This window comes from Felis catus, chromosome E3 (genome assembly GCF_018350175.1).
Source record: "Felis catus isolate Fca126 chromosome E3, F.catus_Fca126_mat1.0, whole genome shotgun sequence".
In the NCBI taxonomy this organism is placed as follows: domain Eukaryota; kingdom Metazoa; phylum Chordata; class Mammalia; order Carnivora; family Felidae; genus Felis; species Felis catus.
In genome coordinates, this window is record NC_058383.1 from 31866668 (window position 1) to 31881159 (window position 14492).

General features: G+C 52.2%; 1 protein-coding gene and 1 long non-coding RNA gene across 2 annotated transcripts in view; both read right to left on the minus strand.

The window, feature by feature from the left end:
- Positions 1 to 1443: 1443 nt before the first annotated feature.
- On the minus strand, positions 1444 to 6030 carry RMI2 (RecQ mediated genome instability 2). Its single transcript, XM_023246716.2, has 2 exons — positions 5252 to 6030; positions 1444 to 2672 (listed from the first exon to the last, which is right to left on the minus strand). Exons 1-2 carry the CDS (start codon positions 5565 to 5567, stop codon positions 2524 to 2526), a joined length of 465 nt encoding a protein of 154 aa, XP_023102484.2. The 5' UTR covers positions 5568 to 6030; the 3' UTR covers positions 1444 to 2523.
- Positions 6031 to 12130: 6100 nt separating this feature from the next.
- Positions 12131 to 14492, minus strand: part of LOC123382523 — a 58585-nt gene continuing 56223 nt past the window's right edge. Inside the window, exons 3-4 of the long non-coding RNA XR_006591001.1 lie at positions 13109 to 13165; positions 12131 to 12441 (exon numbers count right to left, since the gene is read on the minus strand). This is a non-coding gene — a long non-coding RNA (uncharacterized LOC123382523). The remainder of the gene's footprint in view (positions 12442 to 13108; positions 13166 to 14492) is intronic.

The window sequence follows — 14492 nt, forward strand, 5'->3', positions numbered from 1 at the left end:
AGCTGGGTAAGATCTGCATTTTATAGATGAGGAGACTAAAGCACAGAGACGTCAGATAACGTGCTCACTGTCACACAGCAAGTTTAATGGCACACGAACGACTCACGTTCAGGTCTCTCCGCCGCGAAGTTCGTGACGGAGCCCGGCAACATTGCCTGAAAAATCCCCAAACTTTGAACAGAACCTGGCCTGACACAAGCTTCAAGCAGTCCACGAGTCCAGATCAGTGATAAAAACACGTACTTTCCAATTTGCCCTACCTTTAGAAGTTTAAAAAAAAAAAAAAAAATCCATAAAATATCAGGGAAAAAAACCCCAAGTTGAAAACCATAGGAAATCCCAAACGCGGACAACACCGAATGCTGGTGCGGATATGGGATAACGGGGGCTCGTGGACGTGGACGTGGCCGTGGCCGATGGAAAGGCAAAGTGGGGCAGTCACTCTGGAAGACAGGGTGGTAGACTGAATATGCGTCCCCTCCGTCAAATTCCTGTGCTAGAACCTAACCCCCAGTGTGATGGTATTTGGAGGCGGGGTCTTTGGGAGGTGAGGAGGTCCAAGAGCGAGCCCTCATGAAGGTATTACGCCCTGATAAAAGAGGCCCCAGAGAGCTCCCTCACCCCTTGTGCCACATGAGGACAGCCATCTAGGAAGAGGAAACAGTACCCTGATTCTGCTGGCACCTTAATCTTGGACTTCCCAGCTTCCAGAACTGGCAACAATAGATTTCCGTTGTTTTTAAGCCCCTGCCACCGCCGCCCCCCCACTGCCCATCTATGGCATTTTGTTATAGCAGCCACATAGGACTGAGACAGTCTGGCGGTTTCTCACAAGGCTAACGCGGGCTCACGTATGACCCCCAGGCATTTACCCCAGCGAACTGAAAACTTGTGTCCACGCAAAACCTGCACATGAATGTTTATAGCAGCTCCATTAATAACCAGCAAAAACTGGAACCAGACAAATGTCCTTCAATAAACAAGTAAACAAACCAGGATACATCTATACGAGGGAGTGTTATTCGACGATCAAAAGAAATGAGCAAGCAAGTTACAAAAACCCACGGAGGAACCTTAGATGCGTTTTGCTAAGTGAACGAAGCCGGTCTGAAAGTACGACATACTGTAGGATTCCAACTAACTGGGACATTATGGAGAAGGCAAACTATGGAGACGGTAGAAAGATCCGTGGTTGCCAGGGGTTAAGGGAAGAGGAAGGGTCAGAAGGTGGGACAGAGGTTTTTCCGGGTGGTGAAACTATTCCGTATGATACCATCATGGTAGACAAGTGATATTATGCCTTTGTAAAACTTGCAGAACTGCCTACCACAAAGAGAGACCCCTACTGTCAACTACAGACTTTAGTTAGTAATATCATTGTGGGTCATCAAAGAGTCGCATGTGCTACTGACGGAGCCAGCTAGGAACCCCCAAAACAGTCCATTTTTTAAAAGATACAGAATATAATTTATTAGTGGTAGATGATCCATAGTCCAACAAAACTCTACAGCAACGTACGGATATCATGTGACTCCCTTGATATTTACAATCTCAGAAAAATAAGGCATGGTAAGTAGCAGAGAGCAGAAACCCACACTGAATTTGATCGTGAGAAAGTCATTCCATCCAGAAAACGTAAGAACTCTAAAATCATCATGCTGTGCACCTTACACTTCTACAATGCTGTATGTCAATTATATCTCAATAAAACTGAGAATGGAGGGGGGGGGCGGGGGAAGCTTCCACACCAGAAGGTCGCTCCCTTACGGTGTCTCACTAAAAGTTATGATGCAGAAGTTTAGTTAATGCCTAAAAGTCATTCTCAATCTTGATTTTAGTTTCAACAAGAAACTTTGCGAGTGTTTCAACATCTCCAAGTGAGGAAGAATGACAGGTGTTACCATCCGTATCTCCAAGGAATGTACCTTACATGGTTCAGAGACAAGAACCGTCTACTGTCTCTGAGAGGCTGCTGGTGTCCACAGCAGGAAAACGCTGTCTGACTTGCAAACTGGATATGGAAGTTGTCGATGGGAGAAGAGGCGGGCCAAGAGGTCATTCCCATTTCCGGAAGTCTGTTTCCCTGCCCACAGCCACAATTAAATCACCACCGGCAAGGAGTGACATTCAGATTCTGCATCGTAAAAACAGGGTCACAGCAGCAACAGAAAAAGTTATCAGCGCTCGTAAAATGTGGAAAATGTAACATGAGATTTCTGCGGGCTTTAAAGGGAATTAGCACACGCAAACCAAAAGGGAACAAAAGCAAAAAAAACAAAAACAGAGCACACATCTGCTTTTAATCTGCAAACAGTCGTCAAAGCAAGGAGCACGAGGGCCGAGTTAAGTGGAGTGTCCCAGCGTTTAGAAATCCTACCTCCGGAGTCCTTGGTCAACCGAAGCTAAGCTCTTTGAGAAACTTTTAAGAAACAGACATAGGACGGTACCCGTGAAATCCACATGGTGTCGGAACTTAAATTGTTTCAGGATTTCTGCTGTTTTTAGCAGTGGTTCCAATGTCATCTAAGGAATATTCCTGTGTAAATCCTCCACTTCCAGTTCCCACATGCTTTCATGGATGGGGTTGTCGGAAAGATCGGTCATCTTCACGGCCTGAAGGCAGGGCTCAGGGCTGCACGCCTGGACCACTCCCATCACCATCACATACTTTCCTGGAAGAAGAAAAGCCCATGGTGATGTTTACACTGATAAAAAAACAAACGCAAAACGCAAAACGGAGACCCCGTCCTTCAGAGAGCTTAATTTTATCAGAAAAGCAAATTAGAGACAAAAAAGGTGGGGGGGGAGAGTAGAAATCAAAATGCCAAGGCAGTCAGTGATCCATCGATCTAATATACACATAGACAATAGATGTATATCTATTTACATATATATACATACATAGACAGTAAGTTCAACATTTAACGTGGACGATGACACCTGTATCTTCTTTGGCTCCTGGGTTAAAAATGTTGTAACAAAATTCAAGCGAGCTACCATCACGCGCAAAAACAAGTACGCCCAAAGGATGGAAGAGACTCCCATCCCAGGATGTTCTGAGGCAGGGGCAACCCTCCCCTCCCCCTCCCAGCTTTTCTCTTATGTCTGTTTCTTGCCCAAACGCTACAGGGTATGTGGCTGGTCTCCGTGCACAGGGCCAGTCCAGTCCTCTTTCTGCAAAGACACCGCCCCGACAGCCACAAAGTAAATCCAACGGTCCGATGATGCCAGAAGAGCTCAGCCGGCCGCAGTACCCTTCCGTGCCACCCTGTTGTTCCAACTGCCCAGGACCAATCCCTGCCACCGGCTGGGCACATCCCAGCAAATCAACAAGAGAGCAAATGAACAAGAGAGTGGGTCACCATCAGGACTATCTAATGACATATGAACCACAACTCTTCCCATTCCCTTGGGGGAAGTGGCTCTCCTTGAAAGCAAAACTTGGCCAGTCCGAACCACACACAACTCAATTGTGTAAAAAACCCCAAACACAGCAGGAAGGGCAGGCTCTCTGCCAGCCCCCAATGCGTGCCCCTGCGAGGCTGCTTTGATTGCAGGGCTTCTGACTTTGCAGGCAGGCCCCAGGGCTCTGGCTGAAGGAAGCCCGGCAAGCAGACGCCTGCCTCTCTGGGTTTCTACCCCTTGCACGATGGGTTTAGGTTTCTCTGAACCCACCTCCAGATGCCACCGGAGCGAGCCATGTGGGGATCCTCGGTGACAGGGGCCAGTTCTAAAACTACACTTTGCCGATACCCTCTGAATAATTCTAACGCGCTGGGAGTCACAGAACCCTCAGAAAAAGAATGACTGAAGACCCGAGGCAAGACGACCATGCCCAAGCTGATCCCCACCAGGGGAGGTTAAGAGGAAATCTACACGAAGAAACACACAAGTGGATGAGCTCACTGGTGCGAGCCCTCTCCCTGAGTTGAGACAATCCGGTTCGTGGTGTTCATTCTACCCACACCCCCCTCCTCTCCCCTTCCAGCGGCGTCTCTCCACGGTCTCCTTACTCCTTCGCCACCATGCCCACCCCATTAGGCCTTCATCCTCCGCCCTGGACCCCTTCAATGGCTTCTACTCCAGACTCTCTCCAGCCACTTCCTCTTCACAACCACCCCCACCCTGCTGGTGCCAAGACTGTTTTTCTCAAACAAAGCTCCAGCCTCCACACACTTCCATTTCTTATACTTGTCACATGTCGTGAAACCTTCTGATTGTTTTCCCGTTTGAAAATGCTAAAAAAAAAAAAAAAAAAAAAAAAAAAAAAGAAAGCCCAAACATTTTCAGCTCACAGCCCTCTGAAGAGGCAGCAGCCTGTAGTTTGCTGACCCTGTGCTAGAGTAATGGTACAGCGAGGAAGGCAGAACGAGTCTGAAGGATGGGGCAAGGTCAGGTGAGGGGAGAAGGGAAAAGGAGCACTTCACAGTAACAATAATCCCAGTAGTCAGGCCTACTGGTTCTCAGGAGTGTGGCCCCAAGGCCATCCATATCGGCAACACCTGGGAGCTAGCTAGAAGTGCAAATTCTCAGTCGCGGGGGCGGGGGGGGGGGGGGGGGGGGTTCTGTCGGTTAAGGTTAAGCATCTGACTCAGGCTCAGGTCCGAATCTGTTCTGAGTTCGAGCCCCGCCTCAGGCTCTGTGCTGACAGCCCAGGGCCTGGAGTCCGCTTCGGATTCTGTGTCTCCTTCTCTCTCTGCCCGCCCCCCCCCCCCCCCCCCCCCCCGCTAGCGCGCTCTCTCAAAAAAAACAAATTAAAAAAAAAAAAAAAGAAAGAAATGCAAATTCTCAGCCTCACCCAGACGTATAAAAGCTCGGAGGGTGGAGGCCAGATATGAGTCCGAACAAGCCTTCGGGGTGTGTTTGAGCTGATTTAAGAGGCAAACATTAAAGAACTACAACCTAAGGCAGTTCCGCGAAGGAGGCGCAGCAGAAAGCTCTCCAAGAGTCTAGACTTTAAGGGATGAACAGAGGCTGCCTGGTACAGGGTTTTCCAAAACCTGATGGGGGAGAAAAATCACCTGTGGGCAAGGGCCTTGTTACAAACACTGACGCCGGGGGTCCCTCCACCGCAGATTCCGACTAGGGGAGTCCCTGGATCCGAGCGTCTACGTGGGGTGCGGGCGAAGGTTACCAGCAGGTCAGCTTGACTGCGGGGGTGGGGGGAGGGGGGCGGGGCGGGGGACCGGCCAGGCCCCGCCCCCAGCGGCCCACCACCGGGACCCGCCCCGCGTTCCAGTCTTGCGGTTACCTGGGGCCAGGCAGGGCCGCCCGCGCGGGACCCGCTCTAGGCCGCGCACCACGAAGGCCCCGCTCGGGTCCCGCAGCCGCGCCTCGCCGCCGCCCGCCGCCAGCACCGAGCCCTGCATCCACACGGTCACCAGCTCCAGCGGCTCGCGGCCCGCCGCCGCCCGCGACAGCCGCCACGCGCCCGGGCCGCCCTCCGCGTCGCGCCGCAGCTGCTCGGCCAGCACCTTGAGCGGCGGCGACCGCGGCAGCCGCACAGCCGCTGGGCCGCCGCGGGCGAAGGAGTCCGCTGCCCCCACAGCCGCCGCCGCCGCCGCCATGCTTCCCCACCTCCGCTTTCCCGCCAACTTTGATAGGCAGCGGGGCCGGGGCCGTGGCCACCAATCAGGGGGTGTTCTGGCGGAACGGAGCAATCCTCGGCGTCGGGAGGCGGGGCTTCCCAGCCCGGCGGCCTCCACCGGTCTCCAGGAGTGCGCATGCGTACGTCAAGTAAATAAACGTCCCCAAGCAGGTGGGTGGAGGGATGAAGCGAATCACAAGAGAATAAATACTTGGAGGGAGGTAAACAGCTTCTTGTTTCGACGCATCTCAAAACTTGATGTCTATGCCTGTCACCCGAGAATGTTTTCATCTTTACATCACCTTGCGTGGTAGGATTACTCCGAAGTTAAGCAATACTAGTTAATCCTGGAAGGAATAGTAGCATGATGAGGCCATGTTTATTGGGAGTGATAAAGAATCGAGTCACGAGAGAAGGCTGGGAAGAGGGACAGGGACAGCTGGTAAAAGTGACACTTTTATTACTATTTTCATGATATTTTAATAACAATAATTTAAAACTTAAAATACGTTGTTCGCAAAATAAATGAACATTGTAGAAAACTTGCAGAAGAAAATCTGGAATAATAAAAAAAATTGTAAAAATCACTTCGAGATATCCACTGTTAACTTTTGGGTGTATTAGCATCCATATGTTTGACCTACAAATAATGTTTTCTGTATTTTTTCACTTAATAATGACATTTCCCCATATCAACAAATACCCTTTTGCGGCCTCGCGAATGACTTCATGATGTTTCATTTGTCAGACCACCTGTTTAACCAGTATTCTACAGTTGGACTTTAAGACCATTTCCAACTTGTCATTGTGGAAACTCACTACTGTGAGCCTACTTAGAGCTGAATCTTTGTACGCGTTTCAGATAAATTCTTAGAAATGGAATTCCTCCTTAAAAAAGGGTGGGTCCCCAGTGAGCAAAATCCACAAATCCTTAACCAGGCAAATCCTTAAAGTCAAGACTAGTCCTTAGGAGACTTTGTACTCCTAGGGCTCCTGCAGTACAGAGGGTACTGTATATTCAGCAAGAGCTCGACCTTTCTAAAGCAGTTAAGATGTACTGAGCCAGGCCCTGTCCTAAGAGCTTTGCAGGGAGAGTCCCATGGACTCCCACACCCTGTAAAGACTGTGTTCTACACAGATAAGGAAACAGACTCATGAAAGCTATGTGACTTGCCCTTGGCCTCTCTGCTTGTAGCCTCTGTGGGATCCCGGCCTCTACACCTCCACTCTGAGCTGTAATATAACCAGGCTGCTGGGCTGAGAAGGGAGCAGGCACTTTAGCCAATAGAGAATCCAACCCTTCCCGTCTGGTGGGTCCCCAGTGCCTTCCCCTGGGCACCTGAACGCCAGGGAAGCGATGGTAAAGGGAGCTGGGGTAAAGGGAAAGGCCCCTCGGCAGCAGGCACTACACGTGCAGGGCCCAGAGAGGAGACGGCAGGAAGCAATGGGAACACTGCCAGCATTTCAGAATGGCTGGGATACAGAGTGCAAAGGCAGGAGTGGGCATAAACGAGGCTGTACCCACATAACCTCATTCCTTACGGTCGTTTCTCAGGAGACAAAAAGGAGGTTCAGGCCAATGACAGGCCTGTGAGGGGGAGAGCCAGGATTCAAATCCAAGTCCATCCAATCCCAAACTTCATGCTCTTGAACCACTCGTGTCATCTCACTGTCCTTCCTGGTGCCCACCCCGCATCAAAGATGCCTCGTCACCTTTGCTTGTGCTGTCCTTGGCCTGACGTGCGTTCCCCCGAACTCTCCCAGTTGAAACCTGGCCCAGTCACCAAGTGCCTGCCCCCACCAAACCACTTTTATTCCGGGAGACGTTGTTGAGCTAATTTTTCAAGTCAGTTTCTCCCTTCAAGATCCGTTTGCGATCGGAATCTGGGGTGTCTTTTGACATTTGGGGCTGGGTAAGTGTGTATTGTGGAGGCTGTCCTATGTGCACTGTAGGACGTGGGGCAGCATCCCTGGCCTCCAGCCACTAGATCCCAGTATGCCCTCCTATAGTTGTGACAACTGGAAATGGTTTCGGACATTGTCGATGCCCGCCCCTGCCCACCCCCCAGAAGAGCGACTTCCTCGAATCTACACGATTCACCGCACTATGTCTTGACTCGGAAGTACTTGAATCTGTGTCCATCTCAGCAGCTCTGCCAGGGACCCAAGCACAGGTGCCAGCAGTGGCCAGGCAGGGAACCTGCTAGAGCAGTGAAAACCTGGCCTCCGTGTGGCCCAATAAATGGGCTGATCAAACTCAGCCCGTGGCTGCCACGCAGGAATGTGGGCCCACTGTTGCCAGATGTGATTTCTCAAGACATCGTAACGTATGATCGCCACATTAAAAAAAAAAAAAAAAAATGTCGACAATGTATTCAGTGCTTAACAAATAAAAGCTGTCTGTGGTGGACTCTGGTCCGGGGGCAGCCAGTCTGCAAACTTGGCCTCTGCAATGCAAGCGTTTCTCCTTAGTACCCAGGTGGCTGGCGTGGTAACTGATGGGCAGGCAGCCCCTTGGAACCTCCTGAAAAAGATCTAAGGCGCTGCTGCATTTTGCCAGCTTCCGGGGTTGCAAAAGCCATGTCTGAAAGCACCATCGTGAGCAGGCCGACGGGTCTGGTAACACACACTGGGTGAGCCTGCCCTCCATGGAAGATTATCTCCCTCCCTACCCGTCACCCTCTCACCCTGGGCCTTGAGCAATCCCCTGTGCCTTTAGCAAATAAAGCAAGATCAAAGACCCTTGGAAGGGAATTTCCTGCCACCTAAGGACAAAGGTAAGACAAGGGGAATTCTAGGCCTTGACCTCGCATTCAGCCTACCCATTCACCAGTTCTCAGGCAGATCGGGCTAAAATGCTTCTCGTTGCCAGGAACAAAGACCGAACCCTCCCGCCCCCAGAAAAGAAGTTTATTCTGGAAGGATGTCCACGCAGTAACATCTTCAAAACAGCCATAGTTGTTGTTAGCTGAGCGTTTCCCATGTGCTAAGCACCATGCCAGGTACTTCAGGGGCAGAGTCTCAGCGAGGGAGTCGCCTCACGACAGCGCTAAGAAGTAAGTGCGTTTCTTAAGTCCGTTTTACAGATGAAGAAACTGAGGCTTGGAGAGGTGATGTGACCTCCCCCACCTCCACCCCAAAGACCACACAGCTAGTAAGAGGTGCAGCCCTCTCAGGTGCCTTAATAATCAGGTCCCCAGATGAGGGAGACTTTTACCCACTATCCTGGGTCATCCGGGGAGCAATTCCCTGGGGGATTAAAAACAAACAAACAAACAAACAAACAAACCAAAAATGAAAAAACAGTTCTATCAAACAAATCTTGGGGGCGCCTGGGTGGCTCAATCGGTTAAGCATGCAACTTCAGCTCAGGTCATGATCTCACAGTTCGTGAATTTGCGCCCCGTGTCCGCCTCTGTGTGGACAGCTCAGAGCTTGGAGCCTGCTTCGGATTCTGTGTCCTCTCTCTCTGCCCATCCTCCACGCTCTCTCTCTCTCTCTTTCTCTCTCTCAAAAATAAAACCATTAAAAACTACAAAAAGCTTTTAAAAACCCAAATCTTGTAGTTAATGAGATGCACGCCAAAGGAAGCAGGTGAGGGGGGCAGTATCTAGATGTCTCCAGCTTACTGTGAAACGTAACAAAGGGGAAGGCGGTTTGCGGGGCAGGTAGAGGGGAGGACAGGTGGACAGACACGCAGTAAGGTGAGTAAACTCCAGAAGTTCTGGTGCTGGGCCAGCCCTGCAGAAGGGTCCTACCGGGGGGGGGGGGGGGGGGGGCAGGGGACTGGGCCTTTGTGCTCCGTACTGACCAGTCGCCGGAGGCGGGGGTGTAACTGAGGGCCATTCCCACAGAGGGACTCGGCTGGCCACCAGCAGTTGCCGGTTCTGCCAGCCTCTGGGGAGTGAGCCCTTCAGTGCAGAGGGCAGGCCTGACCCCTCCCGCCTGCCCAGTCCAGCTCAGCTGCCTTCAGTTCCCACCGACAAGCATGTATCCATTCAACAAGCAAGAAACAGGCACCCCCTGCATGGCAGGCTCCGTGCTGCCCCTGGGGCTGTCGGGACTTACAAGGAAGACCCGACCCCTGCCCCAAAGGGGCGAATCAACTAGGAGGACAGACCTAGAAAGAGACACCACTAGATGTCCTCTCCCCCTCACTTCCTCCACTGCAACCCCGCTTGCCTCCCTTGGACACACCAGGCACCCTCCCACGGCAGGACCTTTGCAGGTACCATAGTCTGTGAAGTTGGGAAATTCGAAATTCATTGTGTATTTGACACTAACAGCCCATCATGGCACACTAGCCACAGTTCAAGGACTCAGTCGCCTCATGTGGCTAGTGGTGACCATGTTAGAGCAGCTCTGAGCAGTGGAGGGTGGGGCCCCCTTAGCTGCTGGCTGCAGCTAAGGTCCTGGGTGCAAGGGACCCACATTTTCCTTGACTTTTCAAGAAATCCCAAACCACTGAGAAGGAGATCTATGCTGTCTCTGGCAGATCCGTGAATGCCCCGAAGTCTGTCTGTAATCCTGCCAGCTTCCTGTCATTAATTCCTTCCTTAAGAAAGTTAGCTCTCGGGGCGCCTGACTGGCTCCGTTAGTGGAGCATGCGACTCTCAATACAACCTTAAATTTAGAAAAAAAGAAAACAAAGTTAGCTTTTATCAAGCACTTACCGTGTGCCTGGCGCTATTACAAGCCTTTGCACACTTTGTCTCATTTAAGCCTCTTGATGGCCCTATAGGGTGGATGGACAAAATCATTGTGCCCGTCTTAGAGATCAGAGAGGTCAAAGAAGGCACTGGGGAATCAGGAGCCCTGAGTCGAGGTCTTTCTCTACCACTGCCTGGCTGGGTGGCCTTGGGCAAGACTGACCTCTGAGCTTCAGCTTCCCTTTCTGTGGAATTTAGGGGCTGGGTCATCCTAACTCACGGCTTCCCTGCATATACAGGACCTCTGTCTGCAGCCAGACTTGATAACGAATTCCCCAGGACTTCAACCTCTGGCCCCTGCAAGGAAATCCTCTGATCCCCAAGGAAATCCTCACCTGTCATGCCAATCCTGGCTGGTGAGCCCCTCACTGTGGGCAAAAACACAGCCAAAGACATAGATGAACCGCCTCCCCCCAAAAAATAAAGAGTGAGAGGCAACAATTATCGAGCCCGGACTCCGCCTTAACGTACATCGTCTCCTTTCATCCCCACAATAATCCATGAGGTAGGTACTGTGGGTGTATCCATTTTACCCATGCAGAAGACCGAGACCCAAAGAGGTTTAACTCACCCAGGAGCAGGATCACGTATGCTCGCCATACCTAACCCAGCATTCCCACCCCCGGGTTCCTACCCTACGGAAATGAAAACTTAGGTCCACGCCGAAAGCACGGATGTTTGCAGCAGCTCGTTTGTGTTTGCCCCAGACAGAGACAGGTCAGATGTCATTCAGCAGGTGAACGGAGAAACAAACTGGTACATCCACACGCTGAAATACCACTCCGCGAGAAAAAGGAATAGACAGTGGGTAGATACGGAAAGTTGGATAAATCTCAAAAACATTCTATTGGGTACAAAAGAAAGCAGACCCAGGGGCGCCTGGGGGGGCTCGGTCGGTTAAGCGTCCAACTTCAGCTCAGGTCATGACCTCACGGTTCGGGGGTTCGAGCCCCGCGTCGGGCTCTGTGCTGACAGCTTGGAGCCTGCTTCGCATTCTGCGTCTCCCTCTCTCTCTTCCCCTCCCCCACTCACACTGTCTCTCTCTGTTTTGAAAATAAACATTAAAAAAAAAAAAAAAAAAGAAAGCAGACCCAAAAGTTCTCATCCTGTGGGATTCCACTTATATGACATTCTGGAATATTCTGGAATGGCTAAAACTAGGGGGACAGAAAACAGATCAGTGGTTGCCAGGGGCTGGGGGAGGCAGAGAGGACTGAATGGAAAAGGGGCTGCAGGAGGGCACCTTTTGGGGTGATGGAATTATTTTGTGTCCTGGGTGTGGTGGTGGTCATTACACAAATATCTACCTGTGTTACAACTCATAGAACTGTATGCTCACACACACACACACACACACACCCAGAACAGAAGCCCAGCCCCAGGCTAAGGTGGCTCCAGGCCTGCCTGTGGTGATGGTTCCGGCCCAGCCAGGAAACACCATTGCCTCTTTCCCTCTTTGGCGGACTCAGCCCAGGGACGAAGCAAGTTCAACCACGTAGAAGTTAATGCTTATAGAGTCTGGGGTTGGGAGAGGGGAGGGGGAGGAAGGAGTGGGGAGTGACTGCTAAACAGGTACATGGCTCCTTTTGGGCTCATGAGAATGTTCTGGAAATAGGTTGAGACACTGGTTGTACACTTGTGAATGTGCCGAACGCCACTCTGGGTTTTGGTTTTTTATTTGAGAGAGAAAGAGTGTGAGTGGGGGTGAGGGACAGAGAGAGAGAGGGAGAGAGAGAGAGAGAGAGAGAGAGAGAGAGAGAGAGAGAGAGACTCTCAAGCAGGCTCCGTGCTCAGCTCGGAGCCCAACGCGGGGCTCGATCCCACGACCCTGGGATCATGACCTGAGCCGAAATCAGGAGTTGGCTGCTCAACCAACTCAGCCAACCCAGGTGCCCCTGAATCGTACGTTTTGAAATGGCTGATTTTAGATGATATAAATTTCACCTTTATTTTTAAACAGGGGGAAAAAAAAGAAAAAAAGCTCAAACCAGAAAACAAAAACCTATCCAGGCGTAACCATGCCCTACCTCTACCCTCAAGAACCAGGTTTCAGAGGAAGTCCAGGGACTCACCCAAAGCCGCACAGCCAGTCTGAGGCTGCCCCTGAATCAGTAGCTTTCAAAGCCTGAATCCTTTCCCCTGGACCTATGTGATAAGATGGGTTAAATATTACCCCCCAAAAAAGTGACTTTTTACCATCTGGAAGCCCGGGCTGGCTGTTTCTCTTTTGCCACGGATGACCTCGGATCAGTGTAGGTGGGGCTTGGAAAAACATTTTCCAAACCAAAAATGGGGACAGAAGCCAGTCCAGGGTTCCTTCTCCCCTGAGTAGTGTGACCTGATTTATGTGAACATTCGCCCAGATGTTTAAAGAAACACCCAGGCCAAGATATACTCGTAACAGACCCCCTTTCCCCAAATGATCACAGTTCTGTGAAAGTGGAACTGTTTTAGACCGTCAAGAGCGGGCTCCACACGCACGCTTGTACAGAAAGAAAAAACCTTCTGAGCCAAGGGGTGAATAGGCACGCCTTATCTCATTGGGCGGGAAGGAAAAGTGGGGCACTAGGGATGTCCTAGTCGCCCCCCAAGGGCAGCAAGTGCTTGGGTTTAGGCTGAGGGCAGAGGGATGGACAGGATCACCTCCCCTCCCTCCCCCCTGCAGCCCACCAAAGCCTCAAAGCAGTGTCTCCAAACCCGAATGCCTCAACCGTCAGAAAGGGGTAGTTTCCCAACAGTGCCGGGACTGTGGTTTTGTGGGGGGCCGTGACCCTCATTATAGGTTCACCGAGGCATACGGCCGGGTGCTCACCTCTGAGGGACTCAGACTTCAGCCTTGCAAAACAGCGACACTCCTGAGCGAGCCCAGCTGGAAACAAAGGAAGTATGAGTCAACCCTGACAGGTTCTTAAAAACGGCTGCATTTAGGTGCTGCAGGCGGGCCAGAGACGGGTCTGTGTGAGCCTGGGCTGGGAGCCAGGTGCCAACACCCCCCACCTCCCAGCCATCCTCGGGGACCTGTGGGCAGCGGGCTAGCTAGAGGAGGCCAGGTAGCACCAGCCGGGGAACTGGTGGGGAGACACTTCCACCCAGGCACCTGCTGCAGGGGAGTGGGCTTGGGGAGCGGGAGGGAGCCAGGCTCCAGGAGGGACGGCCCGGGGAGCCCTTGGACAAGGGGAGAAGGACCCCGGTTGCGTGCGAGCACAACCTCTGAGCCGTACTGCCGACCGGCCAAAGAGACGTGATGTGGCCCCATTTCACAGAGGAAGACCGAGTCTGATCCCTTTAGTCATTTCTTCTTTCGACAAGCCTTCGCCCAATGCCTGCTACGTGCCAGATGCCGGAATGTGGTAGCGAACGAAACAGACAAGGACTGTGATTTTATGAAGTCTGCAGTTAGGTGAGAGGTGAGGAGGAGGAAGGAGAGACCGGCTTCTGGTGATGGGCGTGCACGTGAAGGAGCTCAACCAGGAGCAGGGAGGGAAGACCTTTACCCGGAAAGGCTCTGCCCACCGCCAATGCTTAGTTTGAGACCCGAATGATGAGTGATCCAGGGAAGGGCACTGCAGGCAGACGGGGCAGCAGATGCAAAGGCCCTGAGGTGGGAATGACTTTCTGAGGGCCAGACAGCCCAGGGTTGTGTGCAGTGAGTGAGGGGGTAACAGGCAGGGGTGGGGGGACTGTCAAGAGGGGTGCACGGCGGGGGGGGGGCCTGATCGGGGAGAGACTCACGTTTTGTTCTAAATGCAGCAGGGCTTGTCTAGGGTTGGGGGGGCGGCGTGGAGACAGGCGTGCTCTGATTATCATTTTTGTAGCTGCTCCTGGCTGCAGTGTGGAAAACGGACCTTGGGGACAGGGAGGCGGGGACAGCCAGGAGGCTGTCACTGCAGTGACTGGGGGTGTCTGACGCTTAGAGCAAGGAGGCATCGGAGAGGTGAAGAGAAGTGGCTGGTCTCAGCACCCCCCCCCAAGCCCCCCAACCATGGCCTGATAAGGGGTAACAAAGAAAGGAGTCAAGGATAACACCCTGCTTGGGGGGCTTGAGCATCTGGGCTCAGGCAGGTGCCCCTGACTGAGACACAGACGGTTGGAGCAAGGTCCCCCGGCAGGAACTGACTATCCCCCCTTCTCCCTGTAACCCCCAGCACCCCCAAAGAGAAGCCCAGAGTGCCCTGCCTTCCCGCCTCTCCTGGCCT

What these genes read in the sequence shown, in the direction of transcription:
- RMI2 (XM_023246716.2), bottom strand. Translation starts at nt 5,567, where the DNA reads ATGGCGGCGGCGGCGGCGGCTGTGGGGGCAGCGGACTCCTTCGCCCGC. An exon ending in GCGGCCCTGCCTGGCCCCAG is followed by an intron (nt 2,673 to 5,251) that starts GTAACCGCAAGA and finishes TTCTTCTTCCAG; the next exon opens with GAAAGTATGTGATGGTGATG.